The sequence below is a fragment of the Nuphar pumila genome, chromosome 12 (genome assembly GCF_984573655.1).
Source record: "Nuphar pumila chromosome 12, dmNupPumi1.hap1.1, whole genome shotgun sequence".
Taxonomy (NCBI): Eukaryota; Viridiplantae; Streptophyta; class Magnoliopsida; order Nymphaeales; family Nymphaeaceae; genus Nuphar; species Nuphar pumila.
The window spans coordinates 15,577,571-15,604,533 of NC_143260.1; the positions used below are offsets into that span (position 1 = coordinate 15,577,571).

Genomic DNA, 26,963 nt, shown 5'->3' on the forward strand with positions numbered 1-26,963 from the left:
TTGGTGAACATTCGTGTTTTGAAGACTTATTTTATTACATGCATGCACTTGCACACAACACACAATGATCATTAAGTTTAATACTAGACACTATGAATATTAAAATCAATATCAAGTGCATACGTAAAACACAAAATTAACTAAAATGTTGCAAAATTTTGCAGCAAAAAGCAACACATTGACTGACATCAACGGGAAACACACAAGCACACTCACACTTGCACGCAGTAAGCAATCAAGTTGAATACTAGACACCGCCAACATTACCATCAATATCATGTGCATGGATTTGGGCATAAAAATAAGAACTATCGAAAATGTTGCAAAAAGTGCAGCAAAACATCTTAACATCAACAGGTAACACACAAGAGCAGATTACATGCACACAAACAAGTGCACATGCACATTGATAATCTAAAAACTATTTAGCATGAGTGGAAGTATATCAGGCTCACAGCAGGCGTTTTATCATTCCGTGGAAAGTGAGGTAGACTTCGCTCAATAAATCCATTTGGAGCACGATGACCACCAACTGATTGCTGCCCAACACAACCAATCATTTGGCTGATATTGATAGGAGAACCTTTGGATCCACACTGTGACATGATCAAAGGGCTGTTCCTCCATGGCAACTCTGCCATGCAAACCTAAAAGCAAGAATGAAGATCTGAATGTTTTAGCAAGTGTACAAAATATTTGGAAAAACAGGAAGTTGGAAGCGACAACAGAAACACATGCACAAACTAAATTTACTAAATTAAAGTAGGACAGAATGGAGAAAAAGGTTTCTTTCCAGGAACTTCAAAATACAAAGCTTGACCATGCAAAGAAATAAGAATACATATCAATTATGCAATCATAATATTGTCCAAGAACACAGATGCTGGCATATAGTGTAAAAGAAAAATAATACTTTTAAAAATATGGACGATTTTGAACATGAACTGATCACAAACAAAAGAGTGAACAACCTTTCCTTGGAAAATTAATTATAATTGGTGCTTTATTTTCTATGGAAGGAACAAGAGTACTACTAAATCAGGATACATTGCAGGAACATGGAATTAAGCATTATGACAAAATCAACAGAATGAGAAACTAACTTGAGATCATAAAGTGAGAAACAATAACACTGAAAAATATCGCAGACATAAATCACCTGATTTCAAGTAGCTTAAATCTTATCTATGGAGGACAAGACTACATAAAAAGAAGAAAATACCTAAAGTACACTTAGGTGTACTTTGGTATATACAAGACAAAAATGATTACACAAGAAAAGGCTACATATATCTTAACACTTATTTCATATTCACATGACTTATTTTTCTTTTAGAATTTGTCATCAATTACATTACATTTCAATTTCAACTTGGTTTTATTAGTTGATGCTCCAAATTGTAGTGATTTAAAATTCTTTTCTTATACACTCACACACATGCATACATCTACCACTATGTGTGTACCTGTCAGAAATATCCTGCAGATGTTAGAGATATCAGCCTGCAGATGTTAGAGAAATATCAGAAATAAAGAACGAGAAGAGAGAGAGAGAGAGGAATAGTCGGCGCAATAGGGTTTTCCCTTTTTACTTGATATTTATAAGTGGTACAATACACTTTACACAGGTAATAAGATCTAATTACAAACATGCCACCGCTGGATCTCGAGGTGGATCGTGGGTCGGGTCGGATCCACGATCCAAACTAGCAGCCTCCCTCAAGTTGAGTATGGTCTTTGATCATGTTCAACTTGTCTTTGAGTGCCCAAAACTGATGAGTGGATAATCCTTTGATAAAAATGTCAGCAACTTGCATATCTGACCTAACATATGCGGGTTCAATTTCTTTTTCTTCCACCTTTTGTCTAACAAAGTGTTGATCGATTTCGATATGCTTCGTGCGACAATGAAGAATGGGATTGAAGGCAATATTAATAGCACTTTGATTATCACAAAGAAGCATAGAGGACGAGATTGGTTCTTGTAATTCTTGCAGTAGGTGTCTCACCCACGTAACATCAGCTGCTCCTGCTGCCATTGCACGATACTCGGCTTCAGTACTAGATCGCGCCACTGCCTTTTGCTTCTTGCTACTCCATGTTACAACATTATTGCCGATAAGGATGCAATACCCTGAAACTGATCTGCGCTCATCAGGATCACCAGCCCAGTCCGCATCTGTGTAGGTGAATAGTCGATGTCCTGACGTATAATCTGTGTCTTTGTTATACATCAAACCATCTCCAATCGTACCCTTTAAATACCAAAGGATTCTTTTTACCGCTTCCATATGTGCATCTGTAGGAGCATGCATAAACTGAGAAGCCTGATTGACAGAGTATGCTATGTCAGGCCTAGTGAATGTTAAGTATTGTAACATCCCTACAACTCGACGATACAAAGTAGGGTCATGATAAGTGGTGCCTTCTTTAGCACTTAACTTATGATTTAGAAGACAAGGTGTGCTAATTGGTTTACAATTCTCCATCCCCGTAGCGAGGAGAATATCAATAGTGTACTTATGTTGGCTCAATGTAATAGTCTCATGTCGACTATCAACTTCCACACCCAAAAAATATCGCAAGGAACCCAAGTCTTTCATCTTGAATTTAGCCATCAGCATAGACTTAACCCAAGATATGTGATCCTCATCACTCCCGGTAATAATGATATCATCAACATATATAAGCACCCAAACAATAGTTGAACCACTTTTGAAGATGAACAATGAATGGTCTAGAACACTTTTATTAAAACCATGATGCTGGATCTCTGTGGAAAAACTTTCAAACCAAGATCGAGAAGCTTGTTTTAATCCGTAAAGAGAGCGGCGAAGTTTACATACCCAATTTGATGAATCATGCATGCTATATCCAGGTGGCTGCTCCATGTAAACTTCTTCCTTTAGTTCACCATGCAGAAAAGCATTTTTAACATCAAGTTGACTAAGTGACCATCCATGTTGTAATGCCAACGCAATGACAATCCTGACTGTGCCCAGTTTTACTACTGGGCTGAATGTTTTATCGTAAACTTGCCCATATTGCTGTGTGAAGCCTCGTGCAACCAGGCGAGCCTTATAGCGCTCAACATTGCCATCCAGTTTGTGCTTGATCTTGTACACCCATTTGGATCCTACAACATTCTTGTTATATGGCCTTGGCATAATTTTCCATGTGTTGCATTCATGCAATGCCTCCATTTCCTCATTCATCGCCTTTACCCAGGCACGAGAATTTACAGCATCATGAAAGGAGGAAGGTTCTGTTTCTTTGGACACTCTGGTTAGAAATGTTTGAAAATCCAAAGAGAAATTGTTATAACTTACCCAGCGATCTATAGGATGTCTAACCCGAGTGGAATGTCGTAGGGGAGTCTCTGCATTGACTGGGTGAGTTCTACGAGAATAAACAAGACCAGAAAAACGTGAGGATGTTGTTGTAGGAGGAATGTCTTCCATATGTGGTTCCACATCAAAAGTATAGGGTTCATTGTCTGTCAATAAAGATGAATCCTCATGAGGCAACGAGTCATATAAAAGTGAGTCACTGAGTCAAGGATCATAATTGTCCTGTGTATCTGTGGAAGATGAACCCAGAGTGTCAAAATTTTCATCATCAAAAACAACATTTCTGGATATCCGAATTTTGCCTGTATGAGGATCATAACACCGGTATCCCTTATAGTCATCTGCATACCCAAGGAACTTGCACTGTATAGCTCTGTCTTGAAACTTATTTCTCAATGAATGATCAATATGAACATAACATACGCAACCAAAATGATGTAGTTCTTCATATGATGGATGACAATTATAAAGAACAAAATACGGAGAATTATCTTCAAGGATGGTCATGGGCAACCTGTTGATAACGTAAACAGCTGTGTGGAAAGCTTCGGTCCAAAGGGAAAAAGGGATGCCCACAGTATGCATCATGCTCAAGGCTGTTTCAACAATATGCCTGTGCTTTCTCTCAGCAACTCCATTTTGTTGAGGGGTATGAGGGCAAGAAATGTTACGTGTAATGCCATGCTCCTTCAAATATTCACTAAAATCATGGGATATGTATTCTCCCCCATCACACTGGAAATATACAACATTGGTATTGAATTGGTTTTGGACTAGTGCATGAAACTGTTTGAACAACTTGAAAACTTCATGTTTGTTTTTCATGAAGTAAATCCAACTAAAACGAGTGTAAGAATCAAGAAAGAGTACATAGTATCGAGATCCAGAAAGAGAAGCAGTGGGTGCAGGACCCCAAACATCTGAGCATATAATTTCAAAAGGCTTTGATGCTCTTTTATTGATACTATGAAAAGGAAGTACATGACTTTTGCATGAATGACAACTTGGACATTTTGACTCTAAACTGACTGCGGGTATTAGACCTTTAGCAGACAACTTGTCAAGAAAGACTTGACTACAATGACCCAAACGAAGATGCCATAAGTTTGGCTTATTAAGTTTCAAGACTCTAGATGAAGAACTATGATCTGTGGATCGACTCAAAAATGTTGGAAAAGAAGGAGCTGAAGAAGTCACGGCTACGGAAGACGACGTCTTCAAAAGCACATGAGATTCTTCAAAGACGTACATGTTCCCGCACCGTTCACCTTTAGCGAGCGTCTTCTTGGTGTGAAGATCCTTAAGATAAACAGAAAGAGTAAATTCAATGGAAGAATTTGTTTCATCAACTAATTTAGACACAGATAGAATATTCTTTTGAATAGCAGGTGTGAGTAAGACATTTGACAAGGGTAATTGAGATTCAGGCAAAGAAATGGAGACATTTCCAGTGTAAGAGATGGGGTGGTGAGATCCATCTCCTATGACTATAGTGCCATTTCCAGTGTAAGGAGTCAAGTGGGTAAATTTACCTGCATCGGAAGTAACGTGTGCTGCTGCCCCTGAATCAATATACCATATACCTTCCTCATTTTGGCGTAAGTTCATCTGATTGAAAGTAGTCATGAGGCTATTCTGTACGTCCTGTGGAAGAACCTGTCCCTGAGGAGTACGGGCAAACTGATGAGTGACCTTCTGCCCTGGCCTACTATTTGGCCTCCCTGATTTGTTCTGGTTCTGAGGATTATACCAGCAGTTTGCTTTAACATGTCCCCGTTTGTTACATAGAAAACAAGTAGGAACACGTCCTCCTCGTGGTACACTGCTTGAACCAATACCTCCTCCTCCTGGTGTAGGCAATAATCCTCCTCTCTTCATAGATGTTCCATTGGGGCGAGGGGGAGTAAATGAAACTCCTGTTTGAATAGGCGTATGTGTCATCATCACAGGATGAGCATCCTCTGACGCGTGTTCCTGATTTAAGCTGACCTCATATTGCAAAAGCTTAGATTGAAGATCATCAAAACATGGAAGGACTGAGACAACCTGGAGTGCCGTGCAGAACATGCGATATTCAGGTCCAAGACTACCTAATACTTGTTGTACCATATTCTTATCTGATACGGGACTTCCAATGGCAGCTAACTGATCTGTAATCACTCTGACATCCCCCATAAACTCTGTAATGGATTTGTTTTCTTTTCGCATGGATTGGAACTTCCACTTAAGTTGCAAAACCCGAGATTCGGAAACCTGAGAAAAAGAATGAGCTAGTCCATTCCACAACTCGGCAGCGGATTGGTCATCAGAGATAGTTTGTAATACACGATCAGAAAGTGTGGAGGTTATGTAAGCGACTAATGTCTGATCCCGTTGTACCCATATGTCATAAGCTGGATTGGTGCTTCAAAGTTGACTCACCTTCCCGTCTTCACCTGTTATTTCCTGCATGATATGTGTAGGTGGGGCGGGCGATCGTCCATCTAGATGCCCATAAAGACCATGACTGCGAATAAAAGGCACAATTTGGCGTTTCCAAAAAAAATAGTTATGTGATAACTTGTGGGTCATGAGGTGAGTAAGAAAACTAGGGTTCAATTTGGAATCCATAGATTTTATGAAGAATGAGAGAACAAACTGTATTTAACAGTGTATTAATAGAAGAAGAACAACAATACTATGTGTGCTGAAAATGATATCAGCAACACGTTGCACAAAAATATAATGACGTGTAATCCAGAAATTAATCTTCACACACACACGTTAAAAAAAAAAATTTAATGCTGCATAACGTGTGAACCAGGCCAGGAATAGCAATGTTGTGTACACAGAGAAACAGCAATGCTTTGTAACGTGTGAGCCAGAAAAAGGATTTGAAAAGAGAAGAAATCGAAATAGAAATAAGGATGCGCAAATTGAAGAAAGAGAAGAAATAATGTGTGAAATCAGATTAGGGAAAAAGGAGAAAAGAAATAACGTGTGAAATCAGACTAGGGAAAAAGGAGAAACTGAAGAAATAGGGATACGTGAGAGAAATAGGGATATGTGATATAGAGAAACAGAGAAAAAATCAGAAAAGGGAGAAAGCCTACGTCCTTTCACGCACTGGTCCTTATAGGCCTTCCAGATGATCGATTTCTGCGCTTGTGCTTTGATACCATGTCAAAAATATCCTGCAGATGTTAGAGATATCAGCCTGCAGATGTTAGAGAAATATCAGAAATAAAGAACGAGAAGAGAGAGAGAGGAATAGTCGGCGCAATAGGGTTTTCCCTTTTTACTTGATATTTATAAGTGGTACAATACACTTTACACAGGTAATAAGATCTAATTACAAACATGCCACCGCTGGATCTCGAGGTGGATCGTGGGTCGGGTCGGATCCACGATCCAAACTAACAGTACTGTCGCATCCCCGTGTCCTAATTTTTGAAATTTATTGTATCTTACTAAGGGTATCCACATCATGTCACACACCCATATCTCTATCCATGTGACAATTCTCGACAAGAATTGAAATTTTTTAACACAAGAAGACATCGGATTTGTGCTTCAAAAATAAATCCAAATATAAGGAGAAAAATCATCAACAAACATAACATAACACATGGAATAAGATTTGGAAGAACATAGGGTTGGACAAAGGTTGTCAGACTAGGAAGCAGAAGCGGAAATGATACGGAAAGCGGAAATGAGAAGCCAGGCATTTTAAATTTTATAGGAAGCGAGAAGTGAGGAATAAAAAAAGTAATATGAGAATTAAGCGGGAATTGAATATAACACAAATAAAAACTAACATAAAAATTACTATTCTTAATTTTCATGATTTTAGTGTAAGAATTAATTTTTTGTCAAAATCTAAAAATGATGACTACCAATTTAGAGAACACACATGGGAGGTGAGTGGGAAGCATGAGAGGAAGTGCATTAAAAACATGAAAAGAAGTATGAGAGAACATATAAGAAGTATGGACAATGTGTGTGGAAAGTATAAGAGAACCGTGGGAGATTTTAGATTCTCACCAAGTTTCAAAAGCAAGGAGTATGGCACTTCTAAAGCGGATTTTCCGGAAGCATGCTTCTCACTTATCTAAGGAGGTTCCAGTAACTCTAGGTTGGACCTCAAACATCTGATAGCATAGTATGAAAAGGAGTAGCTATTTCATCAACTTTATTGAATGGTAAATAATAACATTTACATACTTGACAACTTACACACAACTGGAGCTAAAATCATCTCCATCAACAACAGGCAATAAATTAGACATATAAAGACTATTTTGATGACTTATCGTATTAGCATCCAAGACTAGTGTTGCAAGCATCGAACCATACGTATCATAACCTTGGGGAAACTCGATAAGATACATACTTGTATCTCGTTATGGGTGTTGTACGGGGTGTATCATACAATACACCCTGATACAGGGGGTATCTTACAATATACAATCTATGCAATTTAAGTTGCACTGATTTTGATTTTTTGTTTTTTTGGAAACATATAAGGCCCCTTAGGGTGAGTTCATGTTCATTTATAAAAAGCTTAAAAAGGGTCTGAGGTTGATTTCTTGTAAGAAGAAGATGATGATTAAAATCATGATTGACATTATCTAGTTCATTTTTGTTTGAATTTTAAAAAAATTGGTGATAAACTTTTAAGTAATGAGAAACACTTTGTGATTCTGTTTTTTGTTTATGTAAACATGCATTATTATGAATATTGTAACTTGTTAGTTTAGTTTTGTTGTTTAATATGCATATTATTTCATAGTTTTTATTTTTATTGTGAGATGTGCAAGCCATTCATAGTAATATCTTGATTATTGAATGATCGATACTTTATGCAGCTCATAATTGTCTGATATGTGATATTATGGTTTTATTTGTCATTGTTTCTTTATTCAACACTCTACCTCAACCATAAACAACAAAGGCCAACACACTTGACTTGGAGTGGCATTTAGTTGGAGCCTCCTGAACACATGTAAATTGTGTTCACCGTTGGTGAACACTCAATTCAGAAGCAAGTCCTTAATAGGAACAAGAGAATGAGAAAGAGTAACATGAAAATCAAACTTATTAACAAGCTACAAAACAAAAATAAGATTACATTTGTTTTGGGACATATAGAAGGGATACTCAACAACCCATTAAGAATAGGAATATGAGCATTTCGTATGTGGGAGATGTGAGAGATAGGGTACATGTTTCCATGACCAGTTATAAATTTGCCTTCGCCTGGATAACAAACCAATTGAGAAAATTCAGACACACCGCCTCAAACATGATCAGCAACCCTTAAATTGACATAGCATGCTCCATCTCTAGCATTTTTCAAATTCATATCTGAAAAAGAATGGACTATGAAAGCATGATTAATATTTCCTGCAGTAGATTTTTGCTATGAAGCACTAGTGGCTAGTCCATCTCTATTTATTGTATTATTTGTAGTGTTCCCAGCATAATACCAGCAATAGGTCGACATGTAATCTTGAATTATGCAGTATGTGCAAAAAGGGCCAATTATACTAGGCATCCAAGGGATAAGAAATATGTCACACACGGAAATCAAAAGAACTATCAAATCAAAGTCCAAAACCAGCCGTTCTTCAACCACAACCTCGATGTTATAAACCATGTGCACGTCCACAACTTATAGAAACAGCAAGTACTTCATGAGATGAATCCTTGCTGAATTTGGCTTCAGTGTAAGATTCATGAACATGGCGTCATAGTTCAATAATATATGCAGCAATGTATCAAAGGCTGCTAAGAGATCATGTGTCATTAATGAAACCATAATAATTTGATATTCTTCTCTGAGACCATTGAGCAAAGTTGTCATACTAGGAAGCGGAAGCGGGAAACGATAATGATACGAGAAGAAAAAGTGATGCATTTTAAAAAGTATAGGAAATAGGAAGCGAGGAATAAAAAAAGAAATATAAGAATTGTATTGGAACCAAAATGAAACACAAATAAGAACTAAAATAAAAGTGCTAAATATTAAATTTCATGTTTTTTTAGTGTAAGAATTAATTTTTTAACAAAATCTAAAAATGATGACTAGCAATTTAGATAAAGCACATGGAAGTGAGTCAGAAGAGCAAGAGAAAACACATAAAAAACAAGAAAGTTGAATAAGAGAATATATAAGAATAGATGAAGCATGTGGAAAGCATAGAAAAAGCGTGGGGGAATTGAGGTTCGCATCAAGTTTCGGAAGCGAGGAGTATCGCGCTTCCGAAGCGAGCTTCCGAGAAGCGAGCTTTCCACCTATCTAAGAAGCTTCCGGTAACTCTGCGATTGAGTACTATGTGAACAAGATTTTCATTAGATGATTAATAGCAGGTAGCTGGTTAGAGATAACAAGAATTTTGGAAAAGAATTCGTCAATAGAAATGTCATCTTAGCTTGGTGCCATGAAAAAATAACTTAAGATACATGAGACAAGAGATGGACGTTTGCACATATCTTGTGCAAGTGACTCCATAGAACAACCATGATGCAGTCCGAAGGGGGCTGTACAAGAACCTCTAAGATAGAGCAGAAGTTCAGTACAGAACCAACTGTTGGCATCACATATGCCTAGTGAAATATTTAGTTCTGGATAGTGACTATTCATATCCCACTTTTCTCATCTTGCCCACTATTAACAAATACTCCAACGAGCATGGATCTTACCCGTTGATATGGCCCATAAGATTATGACCTTGAATGAAAGATATGACTTGTTTTTTCCAAACTAAATATTGGTCAAATCCAATTTTTCAAGGATAATCTTAAGTTAAAGGAAGAAGGAAAAGAGATGCTCCTACTGGAAGCCATAGGCGTTTCAACAACAAGAAAACAACAGTTATTTCTATTTCATTTTTGAATTTAAGATCATAAAGCAAGAAAAATAATAAAAGATCAAGGAAAAGAGGGAAAAAAGGTCGATCTAGGTTCGGGAACCAGAAAATGAGATGCTGGCCTGCTTTAGATTTATGCCGGTTGCTGGGAAGGGATGAGATTAGCCAATAATGTTACTTGTACAGCACAGCATTTTCCCTTTTTTGGATCTAACATGGATCAAAAAGCAAGATTATCATTTATTTAATTGGATAGAAGAGATAAGGAGAGTTTGGGAAGATTGAGGAATATCAACAAAAGAATGAAACGTTAAGAAGGAAGAAAATGAGGTAAAGGAAAAGGTTTGTGGCAAAGAAAAAAAAGACGGGAAGAGAAATTACCTAAAGAAAATATGACAAGGGGTTTCATGTTAAGAGAGAGAGAGACTTGGATTGGCACCTATGTCACCTGGGTACAGGTATGGGTGCGGAGGGTATGACATGGCAATTCCAAAAAATGTGGGTACGGGAACACGGCTAAATATATACCCATGTCGACACATGTCCACACAGCTACGGCATCTAAGTGTCATGTCCTGATTACATAGATTGGCACCTTGTCTCAATAGAGCTATATTGCTCTGATATCATATCAGGGTTTTGAGAACAAGAAGAAAAGAGGAAGGAGAGGTCATTTGACCCAAAACCAGATTGATAGGGCCGGGCATCCTCCATTGAGTCCTTTTATAATCTTGTATTACATGGGTAAGGACTGAAAAACCCTTGCATAAGTTACACAATCTACGAAGGATAGAAAAAATACAAAAGAACTAAAATATTACAAGGGAGACTCTTAACACTTTCTAACACCGATCATCTATACCTGAATTTACAGCTGGTGATGGTTACTCTAATGTCACTGGTAAGAAAGCAACAAAACACTCGCTCAAATACATATATGCAAGTTACACACACATATACATAGAGAGAGAGAGCATATATTTTCTCGCAATTAAAACAAGTGCCTTTATCATCTGCCAAGAAAGTGCCTAAGCTTTCCAAATTCATAAGAATAGAACCAAAAATGGCATATACAAGACTCCAAGATGTAGAGATCACACAATACGTGAATTTATACGCTTCTTTGGATTCATACTATAGATTTCTGCAGTATTTACTTTCAGTTAAATAAAGAATTTTAAGTATCAATACAAGACAAAAGTGCTACACATTACGTGAAACACATGTAATTAGGTGATGAAAACCTTAAATGCTTTCGACCAACTCATAGGCATTTGTTTCAACAGTAAAACATGCCTGTATCTTTATAGTTTATACATATCTCAGTTACTGACTAGGCATATCTTTACTGCACATAACATGAGAAGTGATAACTCAACCATGTCCTCAGACATCAAAAATCGCTAAAATAAAGGGGTTTTGCTACCTTTCCAACATCATCTCGGATTTTACTTAGCACTCCAGTTATCTTAGCTTCCAAAGTTTCAGCAGCAGTGGATCCAGGATGTGGTTGAAGTTGTCCCTTGTTGTATTGTTGTATGTAATCATCACAATTTGAGTATCCTTTTCGTATTGTTTCATCCTTCTGTTGTGCAAGGTGAGTTTCTGGCTGGACATCATTAATCCCTATTGTGAAACCATGGTTTCCAATCCACCTAGAACTGCAATAAGAAGTCGTGAATAAGCTGCATATTAGAAATGTGTATCATTTTCTGAGAAAAATATACTTCTGAATAAGACAAACAGAATAATAAACATTTTTAATTCTATTTTTGATAATGAGGATGCGAAGTCCACAATAAACAGCAAGTATATATGGGCATGACTACATCATGCAATTGTCTCCATCTGATATATGATAATGGGCATTTGCACTAGTCCGTAATGAAGTATGCGGAAAAATAAATACAAAGTGCACAAGCTCATAAATTTGATAAATTAAACAACATATGGACTGGAAGGACAATATGACATGCTTACCTCAACTTTGCTAGACGGTTCATACAAGATGCAGCAGCATGTGCATTATAATCTCTAATAAGAACAGAGAAGAGACCACTTTTTTTTCCATTTCCTAGGATGAATAATGTAAAAATAATTAAAATAAACATCATGAAGATCATAGACCTAAACAGGAAAGATGACTGATCGACTAGTTAATGATATCCAACTAAATAAAGAAAAAAGATACAAAAGGCCAGAAAAATAGCAAACATAAAAGAATCTGCAGGTGCCAGACATACAAGAACAATAACAGTGATATTATGTCATTTTTGTGGCACTGTGTACATCCACATGCATTACTTTAATAGTACAACAGGGAATATTTAATAGTTTACCAAATGATTATGCTAATATACCACAACAACATGAAACGTGAAAATTTGTTATTAAAGCTTCATTTGCTTACTTAATTTGAAAGTACTTTCAGGAAATCCCTAGTAAAACAGCTCATATTAAATAAGAACTTGGTAACAAATAAGTTCATCACTACAATCAACACACGTAGTAGAAGAGATGAACATAACTTAGTAACAAATAAGTTCATCACTACAATCAACACACGTAGTAGAAGAGATGAACATAACTTAGTAACAAATAAGTTCATCACTACAATCAACACACGTAGTAGAAGAGATGAACATACCTAAGGTAACTTTTCCAATTTGCCCACATAAAAGCTCACTGTTACGGATATACACAAATCCATCATTTGGACACAGAGTTCCCCAAGGTCTGACATAGTTTTTCTCTGGGAGGAAAAGATTCACGTATACCCTCATATTGGCATATGGTCGTATCAACACGCTGAATAGTTGCTTCCCAGTCCAAAGCTCTATAGGCTGACAAAGTAGATACTGAAATTAAATTTAGAGTCGATAATCATAAAGAATAAAATACACTTCTAATAGTAGAAACCAGAAGTCTCTAGCAAGCAAGAAATATGCCCTTACAAAAAAGGTTAAATATTGATTCCAACTAAAAACTGAGACATAAAATTTAATAATACAGCAGACTAAAAATGCTTGGTGGAAAACAGGAGATCAACATGAGAAATAAATCTACTGTATGTTCACAATTCCTCCAAGAATTCACCATGCCGACATTGACTGCAAATGTTCCAAGGACAAGAAGCAAATGAGATGAACATACGAGAGAACAAAAGCAAGCTGATGTGGTAGCATTTAAATGCATGTTTTTATTATAATTCACCAGTTTTAGCATTTAGCTCCAAGCCTCCAAACTAAAGAAAAAAAAGGGATTCATAAAGAAGTCGCCAATAACTTATTAATATGATTGCTTCCTACAAATAGCAGAAATTAAAACATTAGACAAAAGAAGAGACTACTAAGAACTGTTGATTCAGAAATTAAAAATAAGGATCAGTGTCTATGAAATCATTTAAAAATTCAAAGGTAGGACAAGAATGGAAGTGTTATGCTTACATGAAATATTACAAAAAATGAAAACGAACAATAGCCTCTCATTTAGAGAAGTTCATAATGAATACAAATGATCTTGAAATGGCACACCTTCAATAATGCTGGAGTTGGTAGGTCAATTGGATCCATCGCCTCACCCATATATGAGCACATGAGAGAGAATGCAGACCGGTCATAAAATGTGTCTTTCCTTGTAATAAGAAATGATGAAGTTAAGAAATCTTGAGTTGAAGCAACCAAAATTTCTCCATTTTTTGGTGTACACAAATTATTCTGCACCTGCACGGACATCACAGAATTTCAAGAAAATGACCCCATTCAATAGTAAATATCGAAAATCTACATAGCTAATGGAAAACGGAAAGCAAATTAGTATGGGATAAATAAGTCCAGCACCATGTCACAACCAAGGTTGTAAAATGTGTTTTGTAACTCCTATAGGAAATGTTAATAAAAATTAAGTACCATATCATAACACATGTAAAAATTGTAAAGATTTTTAAAATTTTCTAAATAATTTAAAAGATTAAGAAAAATTTTCTCAAAAATTCATAATGCAAAAAAACTAAAGAGGACCCTAAAGCTGATTCGACACCTAACGATGAGATGCATTCATTTGGGACGGTTCCTACGGAGATGGATTATTTTAATGAAGAATCAAATAAGAAATATCACTTAAATTGGGTAGGAAAACTTCAATGTTGAAGGTTTCCCATCTCCTACCTCTAAAAAGTGGGTCATACAAGGAATGTTAAAAATGATAAAGAGTTTAATGGGGAAAACCATAATGTGTCATGGACAATGTTGTCAGACTAGGAAGCAGAAGCAGGAAACGATACGGGAAGCGGAAGCGATGCATTTTAAAATGTATAGGAAACGGGAAGCGAGGAATAAAAAAAAGAAATATAATAATTGAATGTGAATCATAATGAAACACAAATAAAAACTAAAATAAAAGTCATTAATATTAAATTTCATGATTTTTTAGTGTAAGAATTAAAGTTTTAACAAAATCTAAAAATGATGATTACCAATTTAGAGAAAGCACATGGAAGTGAGTGAGAAGAGTGAGAGAAAACACATAAAAAACATGAAAAGTTGAGTAAGAGAACATATAAGATGAATAAATGAAGTGTGTGAAAAGCATAAGAGAAACGTGGGGAATCAAGGTTCTCATCAAGTTTCGGAAGCGAGGAGTATCGCGCTTCCGAAGCGAGGAGTATCGCGCTTCCGAAGCGAGCTTCCCACCTATCTAAGAAGCTTCCGGTAACTCTGGTCATGGATCTCTTGATCTTAGGTCTGGAGTTGTAAATATCACATGACAAGAAATAATCAACCACATCAAATATTGAATACTCAAGAATTAAGACAATAAGTTATTAAGGGCACGTTTGGAAGGCAGAAAATCTGTCATAGGAAAAGAAAGTTTTGCCTATGAGGGTTTTTTGATAATGAGAAGTTTTCCAAAAGAAAGATTTTAGCTTGTTTGTGTAGCATGAGAAAAAACAGAGTGGGAAAATGTGAAAAAAATGAGAGGAGAAGGGTGGTGGTAGGATGGATGGTGGTGGTGAGATGGTGGGTGGTGGTGATGGTGAGATGTGGTGACATGTGGTGGAGGGGAGGAATGTCTTGATAGGAAATATTTCACCCCCCTCCACCTCCTCTATGGAGGAATGTCTCCAATCAAAAAGTGTACTTTTTAGAAAAAACTCAGCAAAAAAGTCTTGTTTGGAATGGTCGGAAAATCCGTATGGATTTTCCATTTTGCATCACCTTTTCTACATCTTTCTCGCTTCCAAACTTGCCCTAAAGTCATGACTAATAAGAAAAGTATAAATTATTCAATGCTCTAAGTATCAAAACAAAAGGAAAAAAAACTCATAAGTGACAACACTGTGTAAATTATATAATCCAAAATAAAGTGATATACATTCAATAGATCACCTTCTTTGCTTCAATGACCGGCTATGCCACATGGATACATCCCAACACCACTTGTACTCACGTTGATGGCAGGGTAGAGGCACGGGTGCTGGATGCATACCCAATGCCACTTGGGTCGGGTCGGCAAGGTGCATACCCAATGCAGCTTGAGTCAGGTTGGACACAATCCGATGTCGACCCAAACCAAACACCACTTTTAACCTTTTTTCCAAAAGTTTTCGATGGGGTCAAACCCCTGACCGAACCACACGAGAAAGAGATCTTGACTGACACTTCTCACACTCCCCCTGACTGCCGATGACCCATCCTGGCAGTCGTTCAGCAGCAGAGAGAGAGGGGGGGAGTTCACCCACTCCCTCTTTTTATTCACATGAAATATCTCCCAATTCCCTCTTTTTATTTTTTCTAAATATCACCCACACCCTTCTTTCCATTTTATTTTTAAAAAACTGCCCCTAACTCAAAATCTTTTTTCACCTGTTTTTTACATATGATTATAAGTGTGAATCGTGGATTCTTACCCAATCTAAACTAATATATAGATAGATAGATATATAAAGTCCCATTCTTTTTGAAGTTGCACACAATTTAAGGTGACCAAAGCCCTAATTCCCAACCAATATAAAAAAATCTTACTCTTTCAACCATTTAAAAAACATTACTCATCTAATCTTGTGATACACCTCATTTAAAACATTGTGTAGCCTCTCATTTAACTTGCCTCTTTGTATATTGCTCACAATAGCAAAAAGGTCCTAGTGTACCCTACCATATTTAAAGGATCCTTCTCTGTGTCTCTTCCCAGTGAGCATGTATGTTACCCCTTCTCCTTTTATCTACACCTCTCTCTCTCCCCCCCTTCTGATTTCCCAAGAATATGTACGCTAACCAACTATTTTTCATCCACCTATCAACCCTCCCTCTCTCATATTTATGTTGTTTTTTTCCTATTCTCAATGACAAATTGACTCTCCCTTTCTCACTCTCATTTAAAGCTCCCATCTCTCTTTCCTTATTCCCAAGAGAATACCAATCGTACCTCTCTCTCTCTCTCTCTCTCAAGTATATAAGAGATTGAATGGTCACTGGATGATCACCCTATGCACCATGATGCTTGGGATGTAATAAAAGTAGATAGCATCTTTCTATTCAACTTTGTTATTCTTTGTGTGTTGATCTTGTGTTATTTTCTTTCTTTCTTTTTGGTATGTTGAATTTCCAATTGATTATTCCAGTAGTCTATAGATCAGTGATGCGACTGAGTTCTTTTCATCAGATTTAATAGATTAATTTGTTGAAAAAATGCTATGTTTTGTTTTATTTTTTCACCTCAATAAGGTTGTCGTCTGAAAATATCAAATTCCTAGTGTATATATATCAATCTTTTGGAGTTGACACAAAACCAAAGTGACCCAACCCTCTTTGGCACCAATAAGAAAAAAAAATTATTGTTACTTTTATTTATTTTACATTGTTTCAACTTTCATCCCCCTTTATTTAATGCTTCATTCTTTCTTCATTAATTATTTTATAGTTTATATTCTCTTTTTTCTCGTTTTTACCACTTTTTATGACCCTACGTAACTCCCACCTTTTCCCATTCTAATGTTTATTTCTCTCATATTAAATGGTTCTTAATGTCAACCATCTTTTTTAAATACCCTCATTCTCTCTCTCATATTTAATGCTCCATCTCTCTCTCTCTCCTTTACAAATATTTCTCTCTCATATTTAATGGGCCTTCAGTTCAACCAATAAAATTTCACACATAACTGGTTCCCCTTTTTCATTCTCTCAACTCACATGAAACTGAAAGGTACCTTGTATGACAGGCCAGATCCATTGGCATCCCACAACCAGATGTGTTTTTCATGTTATTTAACAAGGCATTTAAATGTAAAGTCTCATTGGCAGTTATTGTGGAAAGGTCGTCATAGTAAATCAGTCCTATGGTCAGAAAGATTCCCTAGAGCTTTCTATTTATCCCAATGGGGCGATTAAGAAAATATTGTTCCTCTCCATCAAGAGTGCAAGGGAGGGCTTGAAGTGTTAAACAACGAGGTGGAGGCTCTAAGGAGCCGAGGATGGAAGAATGTTGTTTGTTGCATCTATTAGGGTATAAGCACAATAGAAGAGCAAAGAGAGAAAAATGATGCTTTATTACTTCAATTAGGGCAACTATAACATCTATAACAGAGCCAATTCTAACTTTATTTTTCATGACCATAATACCCCTAGTGTGACTAACTAAGGGCCAACATGACAAAAAGAACTATGGACTGATATGTCCTTATATAGTACAAAGAATGATTGTTTATGTATTAGAACATTATTTACATGATTACCATTGGCATCCCAAGTTTGTTGAAGAGTGTCAGACTGAAACAAGGTAGCAGACAAGCTCTCAGTGAAAAAATTAGCAACTTGGCAGTAGAACCAATATATGACAAGGAAATGACACCTTCCAACCATTCTTTTCCAGTATAATGTCAATCTATCTCAATATGCTTTGTGCAATAATGAAATTCTCGACGAAATGTAAATATCACTTTAATAGTCACAATGCAACGTGATACTTCTACTCTATGTCACACGGACTCGGCTAGGGAGGCGCCGCACCCGAGTCGACACGCCCCGACACGGGTGCGGCTTCGGACACGGCCCAGACTCGGTCAACGCCGAGTCAGACTCGGTCAACGAGTCCAGGCCGAGTCCGTCCTTTTTTGGACTCGGTCAACGTTGACTGAGTCCAAAAATTGTCCATTTTTAGGGTAAAAAACAAAAAAAATGATCTTTTTATATATTTTTTTAAAAAATATATATATAGCATGAGTCTCAAACATAAGCCCTAGAAAAAAAAATTCCGGGAGGCGCCCCCGGACCCCCCTTTCTGCAAGGGCAAAAGTACAATTTGCAAAGTTTATAAAAACACTCATACTGGTGCCAAACTTTAGAGGACAATATCCACATATATGCACACAGGATATATTATTATATATATATATTTTTTAAAATATATATATAGCCGAGTCCCCGTGTCCAAAATTTTTAAAATTGCGCCGTACCCGTGTCGCACCCGCACCCATGTGACATAACTTCTACTTAGTTTCACTCCCATATCTTCAAGTAGCCAACGCGACCAAACTATTTCAGTTGTGGTTTGAACCATTACTCAATAGCAAGCTTTGTTAACCTACAATGCAACTCTAGTATTTCTTCCTTTTCCATGATATCAATTAGTCGGGTTGCATGCTTATGTTTAGAGGTGTCTCAAAAGCCTAATTCAGGTTCTGAAACAAACTTTCATGATTTTTAATTCTTAAAACATGATAAATCAGTGCACAAGATTTTTAACATATCTTATTCAATATATAAACTAACACACATAAAAATATTTGTCATAAACATCAAACTGTTTAAGAGAAACAAAATCAGCAAAAATGTGCAGCCTTCACAATATTTCTGTCAGTACAGAAATTCTATGCTGCCTTGCAGAGGTAGTATCTACCATTCTAGACCTCAAATGAATCCAAAAAAAAAATTGGGACTGCACCTACATGTCTGAAACATTCTTCTAAAATTTGAGGATTTTTTAGCTCACTGATTTGGAGAACCATAAATTTCTTTCAGACTGGTCGGAGAACAAGGTATAATCAATGATATATATGATATATTTAAAATATCATTATTCGCACTATTTTCAATATTGTTGCCATAATCCAATGTTTTTAAAGGCGTGCATAATGAGGCATTTTTCAAAACTATGAATGAGGCATAACGAGGCGCAAGCCTCAATAGTTCTCAATTTTTAAATGAAATATATATTAAAAATCTATAATTACTAAGATAAAATATTTATTCATCAATTATAGATCATAAATAAATAACAATTCATCATAAATAACAAAAAAAAAAAGTCTAAAAAGCAATTATGTATCTTAATATCTTAATATACTTGAAATCTTTCAATTAACTTAACAAGCAATTCTGAAAATTTGAAATAAACAAAACAAGAATAAACAAATGGGAAAGTATTCACTTCAAAAATATAACAAAGATAAAAATGAAAAACATAATGGTCCTATTCAATTTGTTTTTCTAACATATATGCAAGCACATATAACATGTACCCAAGGATAGATATTCAACATCAAGGTTTTTCATCTTCCTGGGTGATTCTTTAATATCTTAAAAGTGTAAAAAACAACAAATAATAGCTTCATCCACCAAAGACCGAGTATAGACTATACAGCTATGGCCTGAGATAATTTGGTTGAGATGGCTACTTGAAGATATGGGAGTGAAGATGGAGAATGAGACAGAATTGTATTTCGATGATCAAAGTTCTATTCATATAGCTATAAATCCAGAATTTAATGAGTGCACTAAGCATATTGAAATTGATTGTCACTTTGCCTAAAGAGCATAATTAGATGGCATCATCTCATTGTCCTACATTGGCTCTCGGCTCTTTAGATAGTAGATTTCTTTACCAAGAGCTTGTCTACTTTTCTTTTTCGGACTCACAACGATTGTATTCACATCTTCATTAGTTTGAGGGGGAGCATTAAAGTATGCAAGTAATATAGTGTTGTACAAATAGAATCAAACAGTCCTTCCCCTTATGGTCAAATCAGTCCAGTTTTATTGCTTAGGTTCAAGTTGTAACTACTAATGTAGTCAAGGGCAGTTTAGTCATGTAAATGTTGTAATAAGGGGAGTCAACCCCTATGTATTTTATTCTTCATTCCCTTTTGGTTTAATGAAAACCCTTCTTCTTGCTCATCATGTTTACCTTCATTCACGGTTTTGATAGTGACACCAAAAACCAAAAAAAGGGCACTCGACTTTGCTAAGTCAATTGTACTTACAATCAACTATAGCAAAGCTTAACCAATATATACATGTATATATAGAGAGAGAATGGGGATTGTGCTTCCCCTTTTTCGTTAGGTCACTGTTAGGACCCTCTAAAAATCATAGTTTTACGCATTTTATGCTAGATCTGGGCCGTTAGATGTGTATTTAATTGCTTATTTATCAAGAGAAAAGTTTTGTTTTGAATTGATTTGATGTCAAAATGTGAATATTTTATCATCAAATTTTAGTTCAATATCAATCATTGATTTTTTTTTACCTCTTTAAAATGCACATCTAACCACAAAGATGCTTAATCAAAAACACGTTTTCTTTTGAATAAACAATGATGAACATATCTAATGGTTCAGATCTAGTATAGAACACATATTTCCAGTAGTTCCCCTTTTCGTTAGTATAAAACTATGCTTAATCAAAAACAATGTTTACTGGAAATATGTTTACCTGAGTGTGAACTAGACACCTTTTTTGTGAATCTGACCCTGCAGATGCATTCAGCACTGCCTGTTTGCTAGGAATGACTGTTGGATTGTGTATTTTACGAAAAAAAATATGATTTTTAGATAATTGAATATTTATGAGAAATCGGGTCATCGATTTTCAAGCCTTAAAAGATCCTGCTTATGAATCCTAATCAGCCAATCTGAGTGTTGATCCACATAAAACCGAGCATGTAGATCACTTCTGTATGGTGAGTTTTAAGGGGGGGAAAAGAACACAAAAATCTCGGTTCATACTTGGTAAAAGTGATATATATATATATATATATATATATATATATATATATATATATATATATATAACAATGGTGGCTAGTAGAGAATGATTAAAGAGACGATGACTCGGGTGGGATAGAAGGACGAGTATTACAATATACTAATATACCTTAAGAAGATATGACTCTTACAATGTTGGTTCATGATTGCTGAGGGAATAATGGAGCTTGGTTCAGGAGATTCACCCACCTTTTGAATGGGTTGAACAAAAAATAAAGTGGCCTAAACCCCAGGAATCCTCTTGCTATGAGTTATGATCCTATATTCTTCTCTACTTCATCATTTTCAGGATGTGAAGGACCTATCACATATTAGGCTTGTCTCCTTGCAAAAATCATAGTGGGAAGATCAAATTAATTATGGTAGACCTGGATTCACCTTACCACACACCTTCACATAACAAGGCAATTCACTTGATTTATTTCAGAAAGATGCCAGCCTTCATATTGAAAGCTAAATCTCGTTATCAGAATTTCATCGACAAATGAAGGTATCCCAATAAATTAGAAATAATTGTTTTTCTCAAAAAATCCTGAGAAAATATTGGCATGTTAAATTTTAAAAACATATAAAACATAAGAAAAACATTAAAATATATGAAAAATATAAACATCACACTAATAATGAGATGAAAACATGAATTTTTGAAAATATTGTGTTTTGGATTATATCTGGTTTCCAAATATCACAACAAAATACTATATTCCCAAAAAATGGCCAATATTTGCAACTATAGTTTTTGACCCTCTCAAATGTGATTTATCTTATGACTCTCAAAGCAAAACCTTCCTATGTTGTTAGTGTGCATTGGTTATGCCTCTTCACCTGTTGCGTCAATTCATTTCTTGTCTGGCCCTTTATGTTTGCAATCTTATGAATTTGTTGTAAACTGAGGTCCATTTTTGTATATTGTCGTAGTTGACTGGTTAGCCTAAGACCCATTAGCCTCCAGTGCATAAAATGGCTATAAGGTGTAGCATTTTTGGCAAAAATAAAAAATAAACTTGGTATTAGAATGAAGTGAGGGACGAACGAACCCTAAGCTCTCTCTCTCTCTCTCTCTCTCTCTCTCTCTCTCTCTCTCTCTCTCTCTCTCTCTCTCTCTCTTTTGGAATGATGTAGGGCCTTCAAGAACAGAATTATTATCTAAAAGACAAGAGAATATGCTTTATAAGCAACAAATCTTCCAAATGTGACCGTTGGGGGCTCCCAACGTCTCTATGGGGAGCCCCTTTTGGCCTCTCCTTTTCCTCTCTTCTTTGTGCATAAATAGGGGCTCTCCCCTTTGTATTCACTACTTCTTGAAGGAGCTTTTGCTCCATTGTAATGGGTGTTACACCCTTCTTCTCTTCAATAATATTAACTTATGCCTTATAGGCATTTTTGCCCCTTTCGTGGGTTTATGTGTTAGCACATTATGTGCTTGTGTTTTCCCCTTTAGTGGGTATATCCGCACTTCATGTGCATGTGTATTGGTTCATTATTGAACCTAATGTATTCAAAGCCGTTTCCTTACAATTAGTCATTGGGCCTTGGCCTCTCAACTACATGTGTATAACAGGCCAAAACAAGGGGTAAGCGAACCTATGTCAAATGGGTGCGGGTGAGGGGGTGCGGCACTTTCAAAAAACTTGGGTGTGGGGGTGCGGTAAAAAAAAAAAAAAAAAAATATATATATATATATATATATATATATATATATATATATATATATAAAAAGTTTTAATAGTTAACAACATTAACACTAATGAAATAAAAAACAATTATCACAATAGATGAAATAAAAAACTGAGCCCCCTCCTTGCGCTCTCTATGTGCAGGGGAGGGGCTGAGCCCCCTCCCTGTCCTCCCTCTTTGTGCAGGGGAGGGGTCGAGCCCCCTCCCTGCACTCTCTGTTGGCAGGGGAGGGGTCGAGCCCCCTCCCTACGCCCTCTTTGTGCAGGGGAGGGGTTGAGCCCCCTCCCTGCACTCTCTGTTGGCATGGGAGGAGTCGAGACCCCTCCTTGCGCCCTCTTTGTGCAGTGGAGGGGTCGAAGAGGAGAGCAGAGGGAGTCGGAGATGAGAGAGCGTACCTGAGGAAGAGAGGTCCGGCGAAGCGGTCGGCGGCAGCGGCGGGGTCCGGCGAAGGTCGATCAGCATCAACTTCAGAAGGAGAAGTAGGGAGGAGAGCATGGGAGGATTAGGGCAAAAAAAAATTGCCCTAATCCTCCCCTTTGCAGCATATTTCATCGGGCGAAAAAAAAAATTAAAATCTAAAAACTGGACACAAATGACCCTGGGTGCGTTGACCGCACCGGGTGCCGCACGCGCACCCGCGACGCGTCGACACGGGTGTGGCACCCGGTTTGCCGAGTCCTTGTGGCATAGGTGTGAACATTAGAAAATGTGACAAGGCCAGATTGAGAAGGAATAACTGCACCTATCAGGCTCAATAACGTAAACTAATAGAGAATTTGACAGAAAAGCATAGGTAAAATTGGGAAAGAACATTCCAACCGGAAGGATCCAAGCTACAGGCCATATTATTCATGTCAATTGCCTACATATGAGCTAGATGTCAATAAAATCTTCATCATTTGCTCATTAGCAGTGCCTTTTACATATAAAATCTTTGTTATTATTATTTTCTTTCAGGTCTATGCTTAGATCCAGAGCAAAACCGATCAGTTTGTACCTTTTACATGTAAAACATATCTTTTGAATATAATAATCCAAATGTGATCCTGTATTCAGAACTAATTTGTTGAATTTATCTGAAATTCAAAATTAGATTCGAACTGTTTTGCTTAAAATACAGATCACAATCAACATTGATGCAGCCCCTATCAAACTGTTTGCACCCCTAGTCGCAACATTTGAGAGGTGATGGATTCCAGCACAGTCACCTCTACTATCAAATACCAAAAAAAGTACACATTTAATTATAAACACAGTTCAATCCTAGCTGGGCCCAGGTCGAGCCTGCTGGAGATCAACCAAGCCAAGCTTGAACAACCCAGGCTTGCACTCAGGCCAAATTCTGTTCAGTCCTCTGTATTAACAATCCAAAAAGAGTTTTAGAATCATTCAAAAATTACTATTATCGATATTAGCAACCATGCCACTGAGAAATAATTAAAATAAATAAAGCACAATATTATAGCTCAGCACCTGTCACATAGGTGCGGGTGCGGCATTTTAAAAAAATTTGGGTGAGGGGGTGCAGGAGTGTGTGTGTGTGTGTGTGTGTGTGTGTGTGTGTGTGTGTATATAATTTTTAACAGTTAACAGCAGTAACACTAATTTTTAACAGTATTTTTTTTAGAGTTCAGATTTGGACATTTATGACCCCGGGTGCATTGATCGCACCCAGGGACGGCTTGACCGCACTGGGTGCCGCACCCACACCCGAGTCGTGTTGCATCGACGCGGGTGCGGCACCTGTTGGCCGAATCCCTGTGACATAGCTCAGCACTAACCATATCCTCTACTACCAAACTGCATAGCCTATCAAACAGTTTATTAACATACAATACTTCCAGCACCAAACATCATAGGTAATATATTTTACTAACATACACGTTTTGAATGAAAAAGATGGACTACTGAAATCCATTTTGATATTTCTAGTGAAAATGTATTAGAAAAAACTTTAAGAAAAATAACCATGCTCTCAAGCTTTTCAATTGGTGCCTAGTTGCATAGTTTACATCAATAGTATTATAAGAAACAAAACCTGCTCTATCATGCCAACTCACATCAATGATGCTATCACATTGGTAAATCCATCCACACATTCATTTTAGTAATGAAGCAACAATTGTTAATACTGAAACTTATTTTCAGGTTAATGAAATCATCATCAAACTGTCTTTCAAGTAACTTCCTTAAATATGGCAGATATTTGGACATGTTTAGTCTAGATCAGATTGAAAACATGTAACGAGATGAAGGTTCCCAAGAATATGCAAACTAAATATGATTTGCAGAAGATCTGGAAGCTACATACAGTAACAAGCACTATGTCAAAACTACTCAAATGTTCAAGTTGATGACCTACAATTCCCCAATTTTGTACACATTAATTTCACTCAAACCAATACCAACAGAGCAACAGTGGTGAAGTGTGTTACCCCCATCAGCATGAGAGCCTCAGCACGAGCTTCTTCAGTTTGAGGAACATGCATATTCATCTCGTCACCATCAAAGTCAGCATTATATGGGTTGCAAACAGATTCATTAAACCGCAGGGTTCTCCAAGGCATAATCTTTGCCTGAATCAACATAAGAAAGCCAAGGAAAATTGAAAGGTCAATCTGGAAGCAATTAATAGCTCATAATGTTAGAGGGCCACTTCTTACACTTTGAGGTACATTGGGTATCAAAGCAGATATGAAGCAAAATAATTACTCTGTGGCACATGATAGACATCCGGTGCAAACTTGGTTGTCTGTTAAAAAGGATAACATCTCCGTCCTCCAAATGTCGTTCAACAATACTCCCATATTTCAGTTCCTCCGCCACATGTGCTCTATTTCCAAACTTCAAAAATCTAGAAAGTATCCATATTAACCACAAAATATATCACAACTAGTAACCTCATCAGATTAGCAGAGCAATTATACCATGTTAAATATCTATGGGACTCACTGTTTGCTACCATCAGGATGTATTACATAATTAGCCCCTGGATACTTTTGCATCCCATTGCGAACACGCTGCCTCAACTTCTCAATATTGTGGTGAGACACATGCTCCGGGTAGCTTAAGATCTGAGCCATCAGTATAGGGATTCCAACCTGGCAGCATAGAAAGAAACGTGAAAAAAACTTCTTTCAGAATAAGTGTGAAAAGTTGCAGCATATTGATTGTCATAAATCAACTCCTAATAGTTGACCTCTGTAATTTTCAGATTTGGATCAGGAGAAATAACAGTCCTTCCAGTAAAATTGACACGTTTTCCTGATAAGTTCCCTCGAAACCTTCCTTGTTTGCCTTTCAATCGCTGGACAAATCCTTGCATATGTTGGGACTGCATGTTTGATGATTGAATGCTAGGATGCTCACTATGTATGTACAAACCGACCTCATTTTGAAGGTGTAACCAGTGAGCCTAAAAAAGTGTTCCAAATTCATCATTACTCAGTATCAGGTAAAAAATAATGAAGTCTGCAAGGGGAAAGTAAATAAAAAAGTACAGGCAAATACTAAAAGAGTCCATGTATGAAGAATGGAACAAGTGAGATCTTTAATGTCCTTGACCAAAAAATATGGCCTAATGTTCCATATTGAAGTCAACCATAAATGTGATCCAAGGTGAGAGAGTGATAGTAGTTTTAGGGGTTTTGTGTGATTTGAGTGTATTGTACTAAGGATTAAATGTAATTTTCTTTTGTATTTTTAATGTTTTTTATTAATGAATATATTCATTCACGCTCAATGTGTTTCATTTTAGTTCGAATGTTTTTGTCCAAATGTATTATGTTCTTGGAGTTTATTACGAAGTGCATTGGGATCCATGTCCTCATGACAAGTGCAATACAAAATAAAAGGGATCAATAGGATAGGAGAAGGCTTAACTGACTCGAACTTACCATACAACTCTGAGCAGTATCTCCATTTTGCAAGCGTGCATGCAATGAATTGTTTACCAGAACTATATTCTGCAATCTCCTGGTAATATCATTTTCATTGCTGCAAAAGTAGTAAATCAGACTATAAGCAACACAAGCTTCTAATAAC

The 26,963-nt window shown here is 36.6% G+C and overlaps 1 protein-coding gene across 5 annotated transcripts in view; it reads right to left on the minus strand.

Annotated features, from left to right (window-relative positions):
* NRPC1 (nuclear RNA polymerase C1) overlaps nt 1-26,963 on the minus strand; it is a 63,181-nt gene that overhangs the window by 27,612 nt on the left and 8,606 nt on the right. For 3 of the 5 annotated variants that reach the window (XM_089982174.1, XM_089982173.1, XM_089982176.1), the window contains 10 exons: nt 26,816-26,915; nt 26,119-26,334; nt 25,872-26,020; nt 25,632-25,773; nt 25,355-25,495; nt 13,735-13,923; nt 12,849-13,059; nt 12,182-12,275; nt 11,628-11,862; nt 456-647 (listed from right to left, as the gene is read on the minus strand). In XM_089982174.1, the coding sequence (XP_089838300.1) occupies nt 456-647; nt 11,628-11,862; nt 12,182-12,275; nt 12,849-13,059; nt 13,735-13,923; nt 25,355-25,495; nt 25,632-25,773; nt 25,872-26,020; nt 26,119-26,334; nt 26,816-26,915 (1,669 nt within the window). The remainder of the gene's footprint in view (nt 1-455; nt 648-11,627; nt 11,863-12,181; nt 12,276-12,848; nt 13,060-13,734; nt 13,924-25,354; nt 25,496-25,631; nt 25,774-25,871; nt 26,021-26,118; nt 26,335-26,815; nt 26,916-26,963) is intronic. The other 2 variants (XM_089982177.1, XM_089982175.1) reach the window with 1 other exon arrangement.